The 20991-nt window shown below is 43.5% G+C and overlaps 5 protein-coding genes across 5 annotated transcripts; 3 read left to right on the forward strand and 2 right to left on the reverse strand.

The window, feature by feature from the left end:
* The first annotated feature begins 27 nt into the window (after positions 1-27).
* Positions 28-10200, forward strand: LOC135350036 (cytoplasmic FMR1-interacting protein 2-like). Its single transcript, XM_064548729.1, has 21 exons — positions 28-272; positions 404-481; positions 598-884; positions 983-1106; positions 1666-1770; positions 2647-2742; positions 3178-3384; positions 3662-3775; positions 3984-4061; positions 4853-5067; positions 5254-5552; positions 5699-5855; positions 6578-6751; positions 6847-7069; positions 7182-7381; positions 8317-8554; positions 8672-8893; positions 9032-9104; positions 9163-9499; positions 9624-9771; positions 9892-10200. Exons 1-21 carry the CDS (start codon positions 75-77, stop codon positions 10030-10032), a joined length of 3714 nt encoding a protein of 1237 aa, XP_064404799.1. The 5' UTR covers positions 28-74; the 3' UTR covers positions 10033-10200.
* Positions 10201-10251: 51 nt separating this feature from the next.
* Positions 10252-11112, reverse strand: LOC135350092 (RING-box protein 1). The gene is made up of 5 exons (XM_064548804.1): positions 10969-11112; positions 10889-10916; positions 10781-10831; positions 10487-10643; positions 10252-10396 (listed from the first exon to the last, which is right to left on the reverse strand). The coding sequence occupies exons 1-5, from the start codon at positions 11035-11037 to the stop codon at positions 10384-10386; spliced, it is 318 nt and encodes a 105-aa protein (XP_064404874.1). The 5' UTR covers positions 11038-11112; the 3' UTR covers positions 10252-10383.
* Positions 11108-11928, forward strand: LOC135350088 (5-hydroxyisourate hydrolase-like). Its single transcript, XM_064548799.1, has 4 exons — positions 11108-11221; positions 11271-11419; positions 11468-11606; positions 11670-11928. Exons 1-4 carry the CDS (start codon positions 11156-11158, stop codon positions 11757-11759), a joined length of 444 nt encoding a protein of 147 aa, XP_064404869.1. The 5' UTR covers positions 11108-11155; the 3' UTR covers positions 11760-11928.
* Positions 11849-12706, reverse strand: LOC135349802 (uncharacterized). The gene has a single exon (XM_064548410.1). It carries the CDS (start codon positions 12704-12706, stop codon positions 11849-11851), a length of 858 nt encoding a protein of 285 aa, XP_064404480.1.
* LOC135350034 (copper-transporting ATPase 2-like) lies at positions 12661-20319 on the forward strand. Its single transcript, XM_064548727.1, has 18 exons — positions 12661-13597; positions 13680-13837; positions 13905-14058; positions 14186-14352; positions 14478-14639; positions 14970-15188; positions 15260-15370; positions 15450-15661; positions 15914-16041; positions 16241-16521; positions 16783-17013; positions 17073-17255; positions 17340-17549; positions 17636-17756; positions 17809-18038; positions 19462-19581; positions 19631-19851; positions 19948-20319. The coding sequence occupies exons 1-18, from the start codon at positions 12766-12768 to the stop codon at positions 20189-20191; spliced, it is 3984 nt and encodes a 1327-aa protein (XP_064404797.1). The 5' UTR covers positions 12661-12765; the 3' UTR covers positions 20192-20319.
* Positions 20320-20991: the final 672 nt, after the last annotated feature.

Here is a 20991-nt window from a genome sequence, read left to right on the forward strand (position 1 = left end):
CATTTAATAAAGTGAAGGGCGCCGTAATCTAGCCCGTATATCTATTTTTAGTGAACACAGACTTCAAGACCAAAATGGCGACCCTGAAGGACGCCCTGACTAATGTCCAGTGTCTGGAAACACTGGCTCTTCCTGATGAGCAACCTACTATAGAGGGAGAGCCAACTTCAATTGTCTATGATGTGTCTTTTGATACAAATTTCGCTGATAGAACAGCCTTTATTACAGGCATTGGAAAGTACAATGAAGAAGCAACTGTTTGCTCCAATCTGGTGCGTGTATATCTTTCCTAGTGATTGATGGGTACCTTGTGAATTTGTATTTTAACACATGCTGCAGACAAAATACTGTGTAGTTAGTGTGCTGGTGTGGGTGTGGTTGTCTATTTACACATACATTGTAGAATCTTATTTTGGATGAAGGCGAGAGCTACGCAGGTCTACTGTACACATGGAGGAGCCTGTCACGAGCCGTTCCAGCTGTAAGTCATATACAACTATATATACGTCAGTTCGTTTAAACCACTACGAGTACTTGAATGCCCTTGTTGTGTATCTAATATTTCTATATACATACACGCTTAATGGACTACTTTAGATCAAGGCTAATGAGCAGGCTGATCGCCGAATGGAGATCTACGAAAAAACTGTGGAAGTTCTGGGCCCTGAGGTTGTCAAGGCGAAACAGCTAATGCGCTTTGTTCAGACGGCTGCTACAAGGTTCACCGAGGAAGTACGTCAACTGGCCCACCCTGAGAAAAGAAAGGACTTTATCTCTGAGACGTACCTACTCACGTTAGCCAAGCTCATCAACATGTTTGCTACCCTAGACGCACTCAAGAACATGAAAGCTTGCATAAACAATGATCTGGCTTGCTACAAGAGGTAAATGGGCCTGTTAACTATGTCCGCCCATTCTGTTAGTCTCTAGTAGTATGTTTAAATTATCATCACTAAAATAATGTATGCTCTCATTTTTGTAGAGCCGAGGGTATTCTCAATAGAGGCAATGTCGATGCTTTTGCTCTGGAGGAGTCACAAAGCCTCTCCATTTTTTTTGCTACTAACAGCAGTGTCACCAACCTCCTCAAGAAACAGCTGGAAGAGGTATTAGTGTTTGTCTGTGCATACTACTCTCTTAGTAATTGATGTGTATGCAGTATAAAAAAGCTGTTTAAGTTTGGTGTGGAATATAACAGTGTTCACTGTAGTTGGCAAGCAAAAGGATTCTATTTATAATTATTATCATCTTCACTATAAATAGCGGTTGCTGTGAGCTGGGTTTCATTTTGAAAAGAATTCAAGCTCTCAACACTTGTTCTGCGTGTGCACACTTGTGCCAATATGAAGTATTTATTCATTGTTGTCGTACATCCTTTAAATTATGCAATATCTCCTTTTATAGTATTAAGAGCTCTCCTCTTGATAGTATGTTTAGGGCTCTTGATCGTTCAACTTTCAAACATCTGCTTGCCATATGTTTTTGTTATCTTTGTGCTGTGTAGCATCCTTGTGCGAGTAGGGGTTTCAATTCCCCCAACAATTGGGTGGGGTGGAGCATGTGACAGTGTAGGAGTTGTTCTCCCACTTGATTAAACATACATTTGTGTGTGTTTGAAGACTCTTTTGTATAAACCTATTGATGCCCTCTTGATCTTCTGCGTAGGTACCAGGTTATGAAGAAATTATAGTGGAGACCATGAACCTGTGCTGTCACTACTTTGAAAACCACATGTACATGGTATCCAGGGAGAAGTACATGCTCCTCAAGGTAGAGTTAACCTCTGTTTCATTCTAAGTTCTTACAAGGAGATGTATGCAAACACATTCCCTCCAAAATGTGATTTCCTACTCATTAATTTTAGTGGCGGCCAGATGTTGGTTATTGTTGTGTAATTATAATGACAAATACCAATGTTTGTTGCTTAGCAGCTACATTGTACATTGCAACTCTACCACACATTGATTGCCTTTACACTAATGCCCTCATGTATTCCCCAGGTAGTTGTTATGTTTTGGGGTTCATAAACAATTCACATTCCATTGTGTGTGCACATGTCTAGAGTTTACATCCTGACTAGTATAGTTGTCACTTGTCAGTGTGTTTATGATGTCCCCTGCCACATCCTCAGCCTAAGTAGGTGTTGTCATTATGTGGTTAGTATTGCTATGGATTCTGCCCACACTCTCACACTCTTGCAGGTGGCCGGCCCTTAGCTATGGGCCTGCTATGGCATATTTATGAGGTCAATGTGGGGCAATGGGTTCTTGTGGACAGGTATATAGGCTGCATTTGGGGGGCAGTTCTCAAAAGCATAATGGGGGAGGGGGGAAAGAGCATAATTTGCCAGTGCAGCCCTTAGTGAATTGATCTTGTAAGTTAATTTAATTTAATTGAGACTTAGAGACAGCCCACTCTAAAGCCTATTCATAGCCTGGGGGATGATCAATTCACTGCTCTATTGTATAGTAATGCAGCCTTGCTATTATTTCAATGGCTATTGTTTTCAGTATGCCCCTTTCAATATATACAATTATAGTCTGTGATAGCTAGCTAGTCTTGTTATCAGTCTGATCTACTTGGTTACAAAAGCCCGCATTATCTACATGCTCATACACACACACATCATACACACACACATCATAGGCACTGGGATACGGCCTGCTCTTGCTGGACAGCAATGTCATAAACGTGAACCGCCTGAAGAAACTAAACCTGTCAAGAGTTGACAAGCTTTTCAGGGTAAGAACATTAACTATGTTTTATCAGCTCCCTCCTGTTCAATGTGAAGGTGAAAGCCATTCAATCAGAGATTTTATACATTTTGTACATATACATGTATAGCACACAGGTGTACATAATTGTGTTTCCATAGTAGCCGAAGTATTTACATTGAGACCACAAGATAGCATTGTACAGGTGCCCTCTTACGATATCAACAGTAACAGAACCCATACCATACTAGTAATAGTCATCCTTCTTGCAACGAGGTGTCCGTGGCTTCACTTCATGACTCACACTCACTGACACTACTGTGCTGTAGGGAAGCATTAAAAACATTTGAAACTGGGGTGTGTGTGTTTGAGAGATACAATGTGGGGATGCACCAATACGATATCAATTATCCATCATAGTGCTTGTATGATGCTATAATTATTACAAACACAATCCTCACAGAATCTTCCAGTGGCCCCTCTCTATGGAGACGTTCAGATTCGGTTTGCTGACTGGGTGGTGAAGTTGCCTCACTACGATGCGTCAAAGTGGACGTGTACTAGTGAGCACATTGAGGACAAAGTGGGTGTGGCCATTCAGACAAGAGTAGAGATCATTCGCTCAGAGCATGTGAGGTTTATCTCTGATCTGGCGAGATACAACAATGAGGTGGGCGTCTCATAGTTAGGTTGGGGGAGCAAAGATACATGTATAATTATGGTTCGTCCTATCTCTCAATTTACAATGGCTATCATCAGGAGTGTATGACACTCCTGCTATCATATTATATCATTAATAGTGACTGTTATCTAAAACTAATAACATGCTGCATTCTGTTACATTAGCCACTTGACATGCTGGATTCTGTTCATATACTTTACATGGTCACTTGTTTTTGAGAAAAAATCACATATTTTAACCGTATCATAATGCTCTTCCCCCACAGATCATCACAAGCAGCAATTTCTCCCTGAATGACCAGACTGCCAAGGAGCTGACAGACATGGCTCATCAGGGCATCAAGCTGCTCACCAACTGGACAACAGCTGTCATGGAACTGGTAAGTATACTCAGACGGTTGTATAATTGTGCTTATACCAGAGTACAGTAGTTCTTGCTCTGATCAACTCTGTTTGAGTTTGCCTCCTGCCCTTAGGCCTCTGCATGCGCAGGTTGTGTTGCTTATGTGTATTTGTTGCACATAGTGTTTTTGCTTGTATGTGCACAGCATTTCGATGTGTTGAATGTGTGCCCTGTGTGTTGTGCAGTACTCATGGAAGCTGCTCCACCCCACCAATGAGTATGACAACAAAGACTGCCCCAAGGAAGCTGAGGCCTATGAAAGGGTGAGTGGAGTCTCATGTGATTACCCAGGAGCCTGAGCAGGTTGAAATTCTACTCTAATGGCTTTTGTGTGAGAACCTCAATGTTTGATTTGGTTTCTCGTAGTAAACATTTGAAGTAGGGGGTAATGCAATCTGTAACAGTTATATCCCTTAGGAACTGATATGGCTGTGGGGTGTTTTTTGTGAAGCAATTAAAGAAGCCATTTCTGTATGCATACCAGCAAGAGTCTGCAAGAGTCTATTATCGAACAAAGCAATACCTTGCATCAGATGTATTCGAAAAGTAACGTGACTTCCTGCTTGGTAACTGACCAATCCAAGCGCCTGGAGCCGCCACTTGCCTTGAGGCAGCAATAATGTTATTGCCAAACTGTCGTTATTGATCATGCGTTTCAGATAGGAAGTCACGTTATCATCCGAAGACATCTGATGCACAGTATTGCGTTCGATATTCTCTCTCTTTTATTATGGACTCTTGATACCAGGGTGTCATACAACATTTTGGTGTAGAGGGGGGAATAGGGCACACTGAGTATGCTGTAGGCATACTCAGTGCTAGGGGTATCGGAAGCTTACCCCTCAGAAAGGTTTTGTTAATTGGGTGAGGTTAATTGGATGAGGTGAGGTTAATTGGTTGAGGTGATTTCTGGTGGGCTTTGGGGTTACCTTTCCTAGATATTTTACAAGCATACTACATACATTTTTCTCTGTTAACTGAATTTAAGGGTAGGGATATCCCCCTTTCCCCTGTACGACACCCTGCTGATACATGTATGTACACATACATACAGGCCACTCGATACAACTACTCAGGCGAGGAGAAATATGCACTGGTGGAGGTGATTGGGATGATCAAGGGACTCTCCCTCCTCATGCACAGAATGGAAAGACATTTTTCTAAGGGAATCAGGCGGCACATCTATCGACTCACCCAGGAGTTTGTGCAGATCTCAGTAAGAGAGAGTATCAGAAAAGCAGTCAAAGGAAAGAAGCTACAAACCAAAACGTGAGTTATACAGCTCCCAACCCTAACCTTTTTGTTGTGTATCTTCCTCTTATACATGCATTGTGTATTCCTAGTTATGCTGCTTCAGCGCCCTCACAGTAGAGTTTCATGTTGTCACTTTATAGCTTCCCCTCTCATCAATAATTACTCGTGGAGTATAGCTGACACTTCCTTGCCCACATGCAGTGTTCTCTTGGCTGTCCGTGATGTGTGCATAGACTGGTTGGACGGGAAGGAGAGGAATGATGATCCTGCCCTGCGTGGGGACAAGGACCCTAAATCAGGGTTCCACATTGATGTGCCTCGACGGTCCATTGGGATGTCAAGCACTCAGCTGTACATGATGAGGACTATGTTGGAGTCTTTGATCTCTGAAAAGGGTGGTCGCAAGTCACTGAGGGTTGACCTCAAAGAGAGCTCCATCCCAGAGTTTGAGGCCTTTCACAAGACCAGCTACTTCTTCAGTCACCTCCTCAACTTCAGCGGTAAGCTTACTAACGATAATGCCTGTACACTTTCATACACCAGTCCCAAGCTGTTCTAAACATTGTTTGCGCAATTATATATTGCAATTAAGTTCGTTATCATTTGCTGTTCTAGATCCAATGTACCATTTGATTTATCGTTATAGCCACTCTTCGAGAGTGTTGCGACCTCTCCCAGCTGTGGTTCCGGGAGTTCTATCTGGAGCTTACCATGGGGGTGCGTATTCAGTTCCCCATTGAGATGTCCCTCCCGTGGATCCTCACCAACCACATACTGGAAAACAAGACAGCACACATGATGGAGTGAGTGACGAGTGGGTGGTCTTGGTTGTTATTAACAACAGCATCTGTCTACCAACTGGTCATTTCATTACACTTTTCAATTTGCTTAATTTATCTTCTGAAAATAGGGAGTGCAGTATAGTCTCACGTACATGTACTATATTATGCTGTTGAGCATTGAAATCTTATATATTAGACCAATAATTATGTGGTACTAGTGTACATATAATTATGTTTACATGTATATCCCATGAAAAGTCACTACTGTGAGAGCCTGATACAGGCCATTATTATGGCACAATAGAGTTACATATACTATACACATGTGATCTCACAGTGTGAATGGAGTACAAATCATCCCACAATGAGAGACAGTTAGAGTTTCTCTGAGTGAAACGCCCATACTTAGTATTGCAGCTGATAAATCCCTGGACATTTGTTTGTGCATCTGCTGACTTGAAGTCACATGCTTTTACCAGCTGTATAATCCAAGTGTCAGTTCCAGTCAACAATAATTATATAATACTGCAAAACTTCATGAAGTATGCATGTCTGAATCAGCAATAATTATAAGGACTATACAAAGGTGTAACAAATTGCTAAAGTTTTTCGTACACAACCTGTTAATTTTAAATCTGGGTGGCCTAGCCTTTATACAGGTGGCCAGTATCAGGGTTTACATGCACTGTACATGCGTACGGCTCTAGGATTGACAATAATGTACATTCCCCTGCCCCACCCAGGTACATCTTGTACCCACTGGACCTGTATAGTGACTCTGGCCACTACGCCCTTCACCACTTTGGAAAGCAGTTCCTGTACGATGAAATTGAGGCTGAGCTCAACCTCTGCTTCGATCAACTTGTCTACAAGCTCAGCGAGCAGATATTCCACTACTACAAACACCTGGCAGCAAGGTCTGTTGGTTCTCTTAAAAGTAATATATGCATAGATGATATTTTAATTCATGATTATTTTTGTTATACACAGTTTCATTGTTTCTTTAATGCAGTGTATACCTTGACAAGAGGTTTCGGGCTCAAACCACCCCCCACAAGTTTCCTCACCCCCCTCCTAACCGCTACGTCACCATCCTGAAACAGCGGCACGTGCAGCTCCTTGGACGCTCCATTGACCTCAACTCTTTGCTGGGACAAAGACTGGGGGCCAACATGCTCAAAGCCATCGATCTGGCCATGTCCAAATTTGAGTCGAGTGATTTATGCAGCATTGTGGTGGGTATACATGTGTTACATATACCTATACAAGATTTTGTATACAGGACCCCCAATCCCTAAAATTTAATGCATCCACTCATACGCGCCCCTCCCACACATACATGTACAGGAACTTGAAATCCTCCTCGAAATCAACAAACTGACACATCAGATGCTCTCAGAGCATGTGACCCTTGACCCGTGGGAGTCCATGTTTCGAGAGAGCAATCACTCAGTGACTTCTCCCCATGGCAGAATCACATTGCACATTTTCTGGGAGCTCCATTACGATTTTCTACCCAACTTCTGCTACAACTCCACCACTGACAGGTACATATGTGTACATGTGTGTACTTAAGTGTACATGTAGACCAACCTCAAAATATAAGCACATGTTATCTGATAGTAAATCAACCTCAAAATATAATACTGGACAAGGTTTCACTGAGGTTACCGTATAGCGGGTATATTTCAAGGGTATAAATTTTCGCGGAAATGCCTTTAGAAAGGTTTTCGTGGATTTAATTTTTGTGGAATAGCGCCTTTTTGCAGCATGCAAGCATGCGATATTAAATTCACGGTTATAAATGTTCACGGTACAATGCCTATAATCCGCGAAAACCATGAACATTTTTATACCCTCGAAATATACTTGCTATACGGTATTACAGAGGATTTCAGGTTGGTTGAGTGTAGTCACAGTCAACCATGACCACTAATTGCATTAGTAAGGAAACACACAGTGTGTGTGGTCATTTGACTACACTTTAACTTTTAACAAGCAGTTACTGGAGTTTGCAGTAAAAGCGTAGAGCGTTATGCGTTCCTTATATGGATTTTGTGTACACACTGTGGTCTGTTTTACTACCGTATATTTTCGGGGGACAAAATATTCGTGGTTGAACAATATTTCGTCATTTCGTGGTTGCTGCTTGCACTGCCAGTATATGGTAGGCAAGGTCGCTTCTTCGTGGGTAAAATATTCGTGGTCAGACCTTTAACCACGAATATTTTTCCCCACGAAAATTAACCTCTATACGGTACTTGCAATGTAAATGTATGAGCATTTCCCATAAAGGAACCACAGTTTTACACTTTTATTCATGTGTTGCAAAGATTCTGCAAACTCTAGTAACCAACCTGAAGTCCTCTGTAGGGGAGGGGAGTGTTTGTGGGACTATGTGTGGTATAAGTGTTTGTGTTTGTGTTTGTGTACATATATATAGATGGTGTATTTCACTGCTTGTTTCTCCATGCATGTGCAGATTTGTCCGTGGCAAGGTGTCATTTGCTGATCAGTCTGAGCGAGAGAACCCTCCCAAAGGTTCCAGTGTAGTCAATATGCTCTATGGGTCCAAGGCTCTCAGAGACGCCTACTACAGCATTGTGAAACTCTACGAGCAGTTTGTGGGGCCCATCCACTTCAGGACTATGTCTCGTCTCCTCGGCTACCAGGGCATTGCCATGATTCTGGAGCAGCTACTGCACGTCATTGAGGGAATGGTGCGACCATTGATTGATTAGTGCACATTGTACTGTTCACCTTCTTACTATGATATTACCAAACACGACTTGTATTGCTATATGTAGTCATCATACACTGAACTTGTCTCTCTTCAGCTCACGCAAACTCTCAAACCCTACATTGTTGCTCTGATGCAAGGCATGCCCCAGAAGTGCAAGCTGCCTCTCTACGAGTATGGCTCTAAAGGAGTGCTTGGGTTCTACCAGGCACAGCTCACTCCTGTGGTGACCTACCGGGATCTGCAGACAGATGTCTTCCAGTGTTTCAAGGAATTAGGCAACACTGTGCTTTTTGCCCTGCAGCTGGAGAAGGCTCTGGTGAGTTAATCATTGCAAACTTGAAGGTTTATTTACGTATGCTTCTACACTGCATGTTCAGTACCATATTTATACATTTTTTGTACTGTAGTATTATGCTGTTGTTATGAGCAATCAATCACATAATTATCATGTTAGGGTCAAGAAGAAGTAATGGACTTGCTGCAAGCTGCTCCTTTCCAAAACATGTACCCCAGGCCATTTGTGAAAGGTAGGAGTGCCATAATTAATTTTGTCCTGCCTTATATCGTTTCCCTTGTTTTCTGTAGAGGACCAAAGTGCAGAGATAGTGATGCAACACATGGACCAGCAGTACGCACCATTGCACCTTGTCTCCATGGTCACCAAGCATGGCACTTCCTTCCAAGCTGCAAATGCCAAGGACAGTGACCTCCTCACTAAAGAGAGACTGTGTCGAGCTCTGAGTATGTTCGAGGTGCTGATGCAGAGAATAAAGGGCATAATAGCAGAAGACCTGGTGTGGAACGGCCCTCCTCCAGTTAACGGGGTGATGAGCATTGACGAGTGTCAGGAGTTCCATCGCCTTTGGAGTGCCATTCAGTTTGCCTACTGCACTCCCCCCACACCTGGACAAATCACTGTCGAGTGAGGGAACACACGCACACACACACACGCGCACACCTCACATCACTGTGCGTCAAACTGATTAATATTTTGTTGATAATGTGTTTGTGCTTGCTCTTTTCTAACGTTAATCACTCCTTTTTAGGGAGTGGTGTGGTGAGGGTTTACAGTGGGCTGGTGCAGTGCTTATCACTCTACTGGGCCAGCAGAGACGGTTCGAGGCGATGGACTTCTGCTACCATCTGCTCAGAGTACACGAAGTGGACCGGCAAGATGCAGACCTGCAAGGAGTGGTGCGTGTGTGTATGTGCTTGTTTCCTTTCATGATTAGTTTCAGAGTATTAACTTTCTCTTCTGCTGTTCAATGTATGATAATGTAGCAGTTTCATAGGTTTATCGATTCATTTCTACAGAATCTGAAGAAGATGGTCGAGCGTATTCGAGCATACAAGAATCTCAACTACCAAATTTTTGGCATCCTAAATAAGCACCTTGCTAACAGTGAAGTGCTTGCTAAGCCTATCAGAGAGTATCAACCACCCATCTTCCAATAGCCTTAGCTTACAGATTTTTTTTGAATGTCTTGTATACCTGTATGTGTGATAACATTTATGCACAGAAACTTTTAGAGTGATATGTGTAGTAGATAGATAACCTCAATTAACTGCAACTATGCTTTTGCATTGTCATTGTATTTTTAGAATGGATTGTTTATTGGTAAAGATCGTCGTAACGATAAATGTAATTATGACATTGTTCTATAGTAGAGGTGATCATTGCCAACATAATTATTAATTTATACTGGAGATAAGAATATTTTTAATAATACACAACATGACAAAGGATTGTATGTCAATGTTTGTCCATTTGAAGCACTGAGAGGAGACAATTTCATCACCCAGCGATCAGCGGCCATACCTGCAATCACAAACAAACTCTTCAATGAATGTACTCTTCAGTGAATGTACTAGAAAGCCGATTGCATCTATAGCTATATACGTTACTCACTTGTGGAACTCCCACTCCCTGTTGTCAAGGGGACACACTTGTCTGGTCTTGAGCCACCTAGAGATGCAGTGGAAGTGGAAGGCATGATTGCACACACCCCAAGCCACTGTGCACTCTTCGCTGGTGGCAGACGCCTGGTTGGCCTGACACTCGATACCTGCAGTGTCAAAAACGTGGTGGCATCATTTCGGGCTTTAACCAATCGAGGAGGTATGATTGGTATAAATATCCCTCAATAATTATGCCGACTAAGCAATTAATCTTTACATGTGGGAGAATTGTACACCAACTTACAAAGATCCATAATGTGGTTTCTACAGATAGCACAGTTGTCCACTACAATGTCTGCGTAATAAGAAACACAGTGAGCACATATCCATTGACAAGCACTCACAAACTTACCCCATGCCCATAGTGCCACAGCATTCCACTGCACAAAATAATGTATCGATGAAAATATTCATGACATAACTTAAGCACACCTTTTTGACTTCAAACCGTTTCTTGTCCCTCACCACCGGTGTGGTATCGACTTCCATGCCCTCTGCCATTGTAGGATAACGAATGAGACGTCAGGGAGCTTTGAAGGTCACAGAGAATCAACCCAGAATTTTGGCACACAGATCTTGTATGTGCTGACAGTGCATATACAGTGGGTGTGGTCATTAAATGGCTTACAGACTGCAAGTGGTTTCTGGTCATTTGCAAACTGGTGCTGTCTCAATCAATTCCAAGGCAAGAAAATTCCTTTTACTCTTCCAATTTTTAGCATTGATTTTTGCAGGTTGAATCCTGCACTCGCAGCAGTATGTCTCGACCCCCTATCACCACACATGTGCTAGACACTGCTCTGGGCAGACCTGCGTCTGGACTTCCTATACAGCTCTGTCAAGTTGGTGAAGACAACACCACCTGGCATATCATCGGATCAGGGTAAGCGAATATCTTTCGGCTTCCCAGGCTGACTATTTCCTAATACAGGGTAACCAACTCGGATGGGAGGTGTGGCCCACTGATCACCATGGAGCAACTCAAACCTGGAACGTATCGTATGCATTTTGACACTGCCACATACTTTGCATCACAAAATAACAACCAACCCTTCTATCCGTATGCTGAGGTATTATGTGCTATATATGGCTTGCATGGTCCTTTATTTAGCAATATTTTCCATTTTATACAGGTTGTCTTCATCATCTATGATACAACACAGCACTATCACATTCCATTGCTGTTGAGTCCTTATGCGTACTCTACATACAGAGGAAGCTAGCATAGTTATATCTATATAAGAATTACTGAGGAATGTATGAACATTTTACATTAAAGAAACTGTATTTCACTCGATCACAAAATTAACAATTAGTATGTAGTTCCTTTTCTAATGGCATCTGCTACTTCTGATTTTACTGAGTCGTCAGCATATCTCTGATAGGATTCGATCAATCTTGTATCATCAGGGATTGTCTTCTTGATACTCTCTCGTTCTGTGCAGGCTGCATACCACTGATAATATCGCTCAAACTCAGTGCCCTCTTTGGGTAAAGTGAATCCACGATAGTGAGGAAGGACCACCTGGAACCGATGTGCATATGGAAAGAGCATTATATCAATTTTGTTCAGAGCCTGGCCACCAAAAAACGGCCCAGACTTTTCATCTAGTTCTGCAAAAAGCATTTTGGTTGCTTTGACTATAGAATCTATTGCTTCGTCCCGTTCAGCCTGATCTTTTTTCATCAACAAGCGATAGTAAGGTGCCTCAATCTTACTCCCAATGAAGTTGCTCCAGATTCTAGCAAACGCCCGTTGGTATACATCAGTGGGTAGAAGGTTCCTATCAGTTTTCCAAGCTTCGTCAACATACTCAATGCATACCGGAGACTCGTATACGGGCTTTCCATTGTGAACGATGACCGGCACCAGGCCCCTGGGATTGACAGCAAGCCACTCTGGTGTCTTGTTGTATGGATCTTGTTCTACATATTTGAACTCCACACCTTTCTCCAACAGAGCTATCCAAGCCCTTTGAGCAAACGGGCAGAACCAGGCATTGTACAGGGTGGGTACAGATGACATCTTGGCTGAGGGATGAATTACAGGAGAAGAGTAGTCAGGAGTGTTTTGTCTAGGTGGGTGTGGCCCATCCAAATTAGAGTCACTTTGCATGTGACGTGTGGGCTGTGCATTTGTGGTGAATCTTTGATAAACAACATTGTTCATTTTTGTTGAGACAGAAAAGAGTAGACGGATTATACACTATAGCTAGCTGTGTAATTGCAATGGAGTCATCACCGCCTTGTTGGGCATTGATATATATTTCCCCCACGCCAGAGAAGGACATCAGCTCACCCCGAGTCACTGCAGCTCTGTCTAGTGTCAATGGATATGTGTCAAGTGATGTGATTCAAGGATCTAACGAGAGACTGATAGCCTGCAGTTATGTGGGCAGTCAAGAACAACTTTTCAGTAACATCAAGTCTACAGTGAAGAAGGACTGTGGTTTGGAAGTGTTTGTGTGCCCCTGCATTGAGAACACCAGTCATGGTGCTCTGATTCAGGTGGAAGGTATGACATGCAAGTCTTGCGTAAGGCTTATCGAGAGCACCCTCCCAACACAAGATGGAGTTATCGGGGTCACCGTCTCATTGGCCAATAAAGAAGCTTTTGTTGTGTACGATGCAGAGAAGACGAATGCCAACGATATCTCTGGTGCTATTTACGATATGGGCTTTGATACAGAAATCTTAACAACTTTCACCAGTCTTTCTAAACCCTATCTTGATTGTACCGATCAACCAAATTCTGTTAGAACGCCTTCCCCTGTTGTGGCAGTGATCCCTGTTGAACCTGTAAGCACCAAACTACAGACGTCTTCTTCAAAACCAGGTGGCTGTAAAACAAAAGTTGACAGTATTGGCATTGATGGTATGACATGCCAGTCGTGTGTGGGCCTGATTGAGAGCACTGTGGGGGAACTCCCTGGAGTGATGAGCATGCAGGTGTCCTTAGAATGTAAGGAGGGTGTGGTGGAGTACAACGATGCTGTAGTCTCGAGAGAACAGATCAAGGAGGCCATAGATGATATGGGATTCATTGTCACATATGTTACAGGTGAGTATTTTTAGTAATCATAATTTCCTATAAACATTGCATAAGCTTCCTACATGTGAACGTGGTTTTACTTTATTTATAGCCAGTCCTGTTACGTCTGTGGGTGTTAAAGTAGTTCCCAAAGAGTCCTCGCTGTCGGGTAGTGAGAGTGATACAGCTGGTAGTGACAATCCTCTGCTCAGCAAAAGAGACGAGTGGAATGTTGAGATGAAAGAGAGCAAGAAATTTTTCAGAAAAAAGGCAAGTCTTTCTAGCTGTGTTATAATTATGTTTAGCTTACTAACTTTCTCTTCGATGTTACGTACAGAAGCAGAAACCAAGTTCTCCCAAACGTGTTCCCCCAAGGATTCAAAGAAGTCGTGAGATGAGCCCCCACAGAAAGAGGGTCCAGGTTCACATTAGTGGTATGACCTGCTCCTCCTGTGTCTCCAAGATAGAGAAAGAGCTGGTAAAGAGGCCAGGTATGCTGCATGTCACTGTATGCATGCGATATATGATAGGTATAGAGGTACACTGTATATGGGTGGAATGCACCATGCCTTCAGATGTACATAACTGACTATGAAATCCAAACATCTTCCATTGCAGGAGTCCACTCGGTAGTGGTGGCTTTGCTGTCAGAGAAGGCTGAGATCCAGTACGACCCGGAGCAGACTGACCCAGAGAAGCTGGTCAAGAACGTCTCTAGTCTGGGCTTTGGGGCAAACCTCATTGCAGATCAAGATGGATACCAGCAGGGGAAGATCAACTTAATCGTGAGTGACTGCTCACAATTACCTAACTTTCACTACAGTCCAGATGTCGTGATCATTTCCTATTACAATTCTTATGCCAATTCCCTTTCCTGTCAAATATGACATTGCTTCCTGTCACGCTGCAGATTGAAGGTATGACCTGCTCCTCATGTGTGCACATGATAGAACGCACCCTGCTGAGTCAAGTGGGTGTGGAAAAAGCTGTTGTTGCACTCTCCACCTGCAGGGGTCATGTTGAGTTTGACCCCACCATCCTAGGGCCACGAGATGTTGTGCAGATTGTCAAGGTACGGTGTGTATATTGTAGTCAAACCTCTGTGTTATTGCTGGAAAGAAAGGAGGAGACAGTTAGGGATAGTGGGGGAACATAAGAAGAAAGGGGGAGACAGTTAGGGATAGTGGGAATATAGGGAGAAAGGGGGAGACAGTTAGGGATGGTGGGGGGACATAGGAAGAAAGGGGGAGAGATTTAGGGATGGTGGGGGGACATAGGGAGAAAGGGGGAGAGATTTAACGTATACATATACATTTGTTGCTTTAGTAATTATGCCTTTAGTAACATTTCTGTGATCAATTTCCTTGCCAGCTACAATACATTTCCTCCACTTACTTCACAGGATGCTGGGTTTGATGCTCGTGTAGACAATGAGGGTGGCGCACACACTGGTCTCAGTCACAGTCGCTCTATTCGCAAGTGGCGCAACACCTTTGTCTTCTCTCTAGTGTTTGCCATCCCTACCTTATTATTTGCTTTCATGCCCATCACGTGGCCGGTAATTGTGCCTGGCCTGACCGTTAAGGAGGTGCTTCTTTTCACCCTATCCTCCATAATACAGGTTAATAGCCACATATCTATCAAACGTATGTCCCAAACTCAAGTCCTCAAAGTGTGTGCTTTTGTTTACAGGTCGTCGGAGGGTACCAGTTCTATGTGGCTGCATACAAATCCCTGCGTCACTGTGCTGCTAACATGGAGGTACTCATCGCCCTGGCAACCACTATCGCCTACGTCTATTCAGTAAGTGCTCACCAGCGTAGCCTCTCTATAATGCTAACCTAGAGGGTGTGATAGATAATCTGCTCTTTATTGTGCCCAGGTGATAGCTCTGATCATAGCAATCACAGTGACCCACCAAGAAACAAAGACGTTCTTTGAGACCCCACCCATGCTCCTGGTGTTTGTTTCCCTTGGCCGCTTTCTGGAGAACGTTGCTAAAGGGAAGACATCCGAGGCTCTGGCCAAACTTATGTCCCTCCAGGCCACAGAGGCCAGACTCATCAAGAGAAACGATGATGGCTCTATTGAAGAGTAAGTTTCTTGTGGTTGAGAGGTCGCATTAGCATGTGACTTTTTTACTGCATGTGTTTAGCGCCCTAACACTCATACATACTTTGCCGAGTATCACTTGGTAGCGTACGTTGTACAAGCATGCATGAACACGATGTGTATGTGCCAATCATTAATAGAAACCATACTACAATGTACGTACACCTCACCTAGCTGTAACTGATGCTGAGCCAACAAACATGTGCACAAACTGTGTTTGTTACCCTGCTGTAGGGAAGAGCTGATATCAGTGGAGCTAGTTCATCGAGGAGACACTATCAAGGTGGTGCCTGGAGAGAAGATCCCAGTGGATGCCACAGTCATAAGTGGTTGCTCAAGTGTGGACGAGTCACTCATCACTGGTCAGTATAGTGTATGTCAATCTTATACAGTACGTATGCTTCAGTATGCACTGTACATACAGTAGCCCGTTTTCCTGGTACAAACAATCTGCTTGCTTTCTATTGAAAGAGTTGGTTTAAAATGTTTACATGCGGAGTGAGTGTTTCTGTTTATTATTGTTAGCTTAATTGTCTTGTATTATTATTGTTGCTTCTGCAGGTGAGGCTATGCCTGTGAACAAGAAGCAAGGGGAAACTGTCATTGGAGGGTCGCTCAACCAGAATGGGGTGCTCTATATTGAAGCTACCCACGTAGGCTCGGACGCCATGTTGGCACAAATCGTCAAATTAGTTCAAGAGGCCCAGACGTCTAAAGCACCCATCCAGAGGATAGCTGATCGAATTGCTGGCTATTTTGTTCCTGCCATCTTGGTCCTGGCTGCCATCACTCTGGCTGTCTGGCTAGCTGTTATAATCACTCTGCAACACACCATGCCACAGGTTGGAGTCTGTGCAGTGTTGCATAATAATATTGGATGTATAATTATATGGGTAATGAGATTCTTAAGTGCTATAATGGTTTATCTTTCTCCCTGAATTCTTGCCCCCAGAGTAGCTCTGTACTTTGAAACGCCATCTGTATGTAGAAGTGCTGTACCCTTTCTCTCTCTCACGCATGCATCTCTCTCACGCATGCACACACACACACACACACACACACACACACACACACACACACACACGCACACACACGTACCTCAGGATCACTGCAACGTGGTGGTCAACCTCTCCAATGTGACTTTCAACACTGTCCCCACTGGCAAATGTTACTCCATCAGTCAGGCATTCATCCACGCTATGGCCGTGCTCCTGATTGCTTGTCCATGTGCACTAGGACTGGCCACGCCCACTGCTGTGATGGTGGGCACTGGTGTGGGGGCCGTCAATGGGATACTCATCAAGGGCGGAGAGCCACTGGAAACCACACACAAGGTATTGTTGTGGAGTTGGAGCTTTCAATTTTGATATTGTAAAAATCATCCCTCCTTTAGGTGAAGACAGTGGTGTTTGACAAGACTGGTACCCTAACTCACGGGAAGCCCATAGTGACCAAGGTTCTGTTGTTTGTGTCAGAGATAGTCTGTCCCAACCACCTCTTTGCCGCCATTGTGGGTGTGGCTGAAAGCAGTTCAGAACATCCTCTTGGGGCGGCTGTTGTCAACTTCGCTAAACAGGTGAAATTTCACTCCGCATTATAAATGTGTATAACCTGCAACCTAACGTACAATCCGGTCATTTACCCATGATTTTTTTCGCAGGCTCTGGGTGGTGAATTGAGAGGAGAGTGTCGGGACTATGAGGCAGTGCCGGGTCACGGGCTGCGGTGCATTGTTTGGGGGGTGGACCAGTACTCCAAGTCTGACACGTGGGGAGACACCACGCCACTCAAGAGACTCATCGTTGTACAGAGTACTTCTTCCCTCTTACCCCAGCAGAGCGAGGGAGCCAGTCCACCTAAGAGCTATGAGGTATTAAGTGGTTGGTTTTCCTTCCTTTGTGTTGTTATAATTATTCTCTCAAGAGCACTAGGTTACCCATAATTATATTTTTGCAGGTGCTGATTGGAAATCGAGAATGGATGAAAGTGAATGGTGTAGATGTTGTATTGGGAGTGGAAGACAAGATACAGGATTGGGAGAGGGAAGGAAGAACTGTGATCCTGGTCTCTGTAGATGGTGAGTTTATATCCAGACCTGTTGTTACTTTTTTAAGTTAATCCACATACAGGTATCCTTATCGGCTCACTGGCCATTGCTGACACTGTAAAGCCTGAGGCACTAGTGGCTGTTCGTGCTCTCAAGAAGATGGGCCAAAGAGTGGTGCTACTCACTGGTGACAATAGGAGAACAGCTCAAGCCATTGCAGCAGAAGTTGGAATTCACGAGGTTTATGCTGAAGTGCTGCCTTCTCACAAGAAGAACCAAATATCTGCTCTTCAACAAGAGGGGAAAGTGAAGGTTCGTGCAAGTACATACAAGTTATAGTTGTGACACATGCATGAGTGCCACGTGGGATATATTGGCTCAGTAGTGACTTAGGCCCAGCCAATAATTATATCCAATGTGCGCAAGAGTGAGCTGTGTAACAACTGCATTCCTTGTTGCATTCCTTTCTGTGTACACATCACTCCTTTTATAGGACAACTAGTTTCAACTACTTGTGGTGGCTGTGGAATGCACCAGACGCATGAAAAACGTTTTCTGCCTACCACCAAGAGTTTATGATAGAGAGAGAGTATCGAACGTAGGCATACTGTGTATCAGATGTATGCGGAGAGTAACGTGACTTCCTGTATCTGTCACAAGCTTGGAATTTGCACACTGACCAATCCAAGTGTGGGTGATGTCATCTATCAAGAAAGTAGATTACATCACCCACACTTGGATGGGTTGATAGATTATATCACCCACGCTTGGATTGGTCAGTGTGCAAATTCCAAGCTTGTGACAGATACAGGAAGTCACGTTACTCTCCGCATACATCTGATGTACAGTTAGCCTCAATTCCAGGCCGATTAAAATACGGCCTGGTACCTATTGCAGGGGTGATAGTGCGCATGCGTTAGTTTATTCACCAGAATTTGGGGAATCCCCTTTTTCTTCCCTCATCTATTTTCTATCTTTGTAAGATCAGCTTAGCTCTCTATTACGTTGTTCCAGAAGGCTTTCACACTAGTCTGAAGCCAGAAGAGGCTCTCATCTACCTCTATGACAGTTGTATGGTCAGGATGTCTTACCTTCGATCTGTACAGGCTATGGGAAGTGTATGGTGCCTCAAACTGCTACTCGCAAAGACAACCAGGCTATAGGACCATCCTAGACGTAGATGAGAGCCTCTTCTGTCTTAAAACTAGTATTCAAGCCTTCTATAGACGGCATAAGCCACAGCTTCACAGAACTCAGTCTTAGAGATAAAGTATTACGGAACATAGTCTTAGTAAACGGACTAATTTCCGGTATAATTTACTAAGGTTTTACGTTCGTGGTACGATTACCCATATTCTGGGTAATTTGAAGCGCATGCGCACTATCACCCCTGCAATAGGTACCAGGCCGTATTTTAATCGGCCTTGAATCGAGGCTAATGTACAGTATGCCTACGTTCGATACTCTCTTCTCTATTATATACTCTTGCTACCACTGAATCTGTTAACAGTGTTATACTATAAAAGGGACCTTTTCAGGTTACTGGGTGGAGGTGGGCTTTACGTAACTTCAGCCATACTATGCCAGTATCTAGATAGTGGCAGATATTGGCACAGTGTTTCCTTTGATCTGCCCACTCAAAATGCAACAATACGTGTTTAAGATATAGAATGCCAGCAGTTGACGGTTTGTATGCATTAATTATTTGTTTGCATTGATTACTTCTGTGCCACAGGTGGCGATGGTTGGTGATGGTATCAATGACTCTCCCGCTCTGGCTCAAGCTGACATTGGCATAGCAATTGGCACAGGGACTGATGTTGCAGTTGAGGCAGCAGACATTGTACTAGTAAAGGTATTAGCATTGCTTTGTTTTACTGTACACTAACTATCGAATTTATCAGGACAACCTTGTTGATGTTGTGGCTGCCATCGATCTCTCTCGGCGAACAGTTCGTAGAATCAGAATGAACTTCCTTTGGGCAGTGGTCTATAACTTTGTTGGTATCCCTATTGCCGCAGGTGTCTTGTCCCCGATAGGCATTACACTCGAGCCATGGATGGCCAGTCTTGCAATGGCCTTCAGCTCTGTGTCTGTTGTCTGCAGCTCTCTCCTGCTCAAGTGGTGAGTCAGTTCAAGTCTTCGTCCACATAATGTAAAAAGTGTCCTGTTTTGAATTTTGCAATACATGTATGTTTGAAGAGTGTCCCCTCTCCGCAGCTATATGAAGCCTAACCTGGATGATCCCTGTGATACGCCTCAGGATCACTTGCCCTTGCAGTCCATGTCCAGTCCTAAGCGCAAGGTCTCCTACAAACCATTTTCCAGTTCCCATCTCCCACTTCACAAACGGGCACTACTCTGTCTGGGACTGGACCATCTGGCTGGAACAGGAATGAGGCTTCCAGTGAATAGTGATGTGGAACCTATTTTACTGACTGATTACCATGACAGTAAAGTTTAAGTATCTGTGATTAATTTGAACACTGTAGTTTTTCGATTCTTGTGTGTGTTCATTTTAAGTTAGTAAAGCAGAAATTAATCTGAATATTTAATTATTGTGCATATCAACCATGGCTTTACTTTTTCTTGTTCTTTGTTTAGCACTCAATAGAAATGCATGGGAGGCAGTAAAGAAGGAAATGATGGATGTGAATTAAAACTTTACCTCTATTTCTTTCTTTATTCCTCCAAATAATACCATATTTTATCTTATTGAACGATTGTGACAAAGCTTAACCAGCACTTACCGGAAGCATAAACTATAAAAAAAAAGGATGTATGAACAAAGAGTAAGAGAAATCGAACATTCTTCCTTCATACAACTTGTCATGTCTGCCACTGACAAATGAGCATTCGTACTCATCTACCATGACATGGCTTCATTGCCGATTGATTTTCTCACTGCTACGTTCTGCCATACAGTGTATTCATGGTGCTTGCATCGGTCACGCTTTCAAAGCACCCCCTATCTATGGACCTGGTTACCTCCGAACGGGGGGGGGGGGGGGGGGGGGGTATTTATCGAACTGCAAATAGGTTAATTAAACCAAGTAGATAGTCATCTACTTAACTTCATCATTACTGTATGCTTTCACCTTTATTTTTTCTGTACTGCCGGCCCTCCATATTTTAAAGGGTACACCCCCCCCCCCCCCAACAAAAAGGAGAGCCTGGGTACCGAAGCAGAGGAGGTTGGACAGTTCTTCTTCTTCTTTGTAGCCTCCAAATAATGAAGAGTAGCCCATTGGGCAGACGAAAAAG

Source organism: Halichondria panicea, chromosome 16 (assembly GCF_963675165.1).
Source record: "Halichondria panicea chromosome 16, odHalPani1.1, whole genome shotgun sequence".
NCBI classification, from domain to species: Eukaryota; Metazoa; Porifera; class Demospongiae; order Suberitida; family Halichondriidae; genus Halichondria; species Halichondria panicea.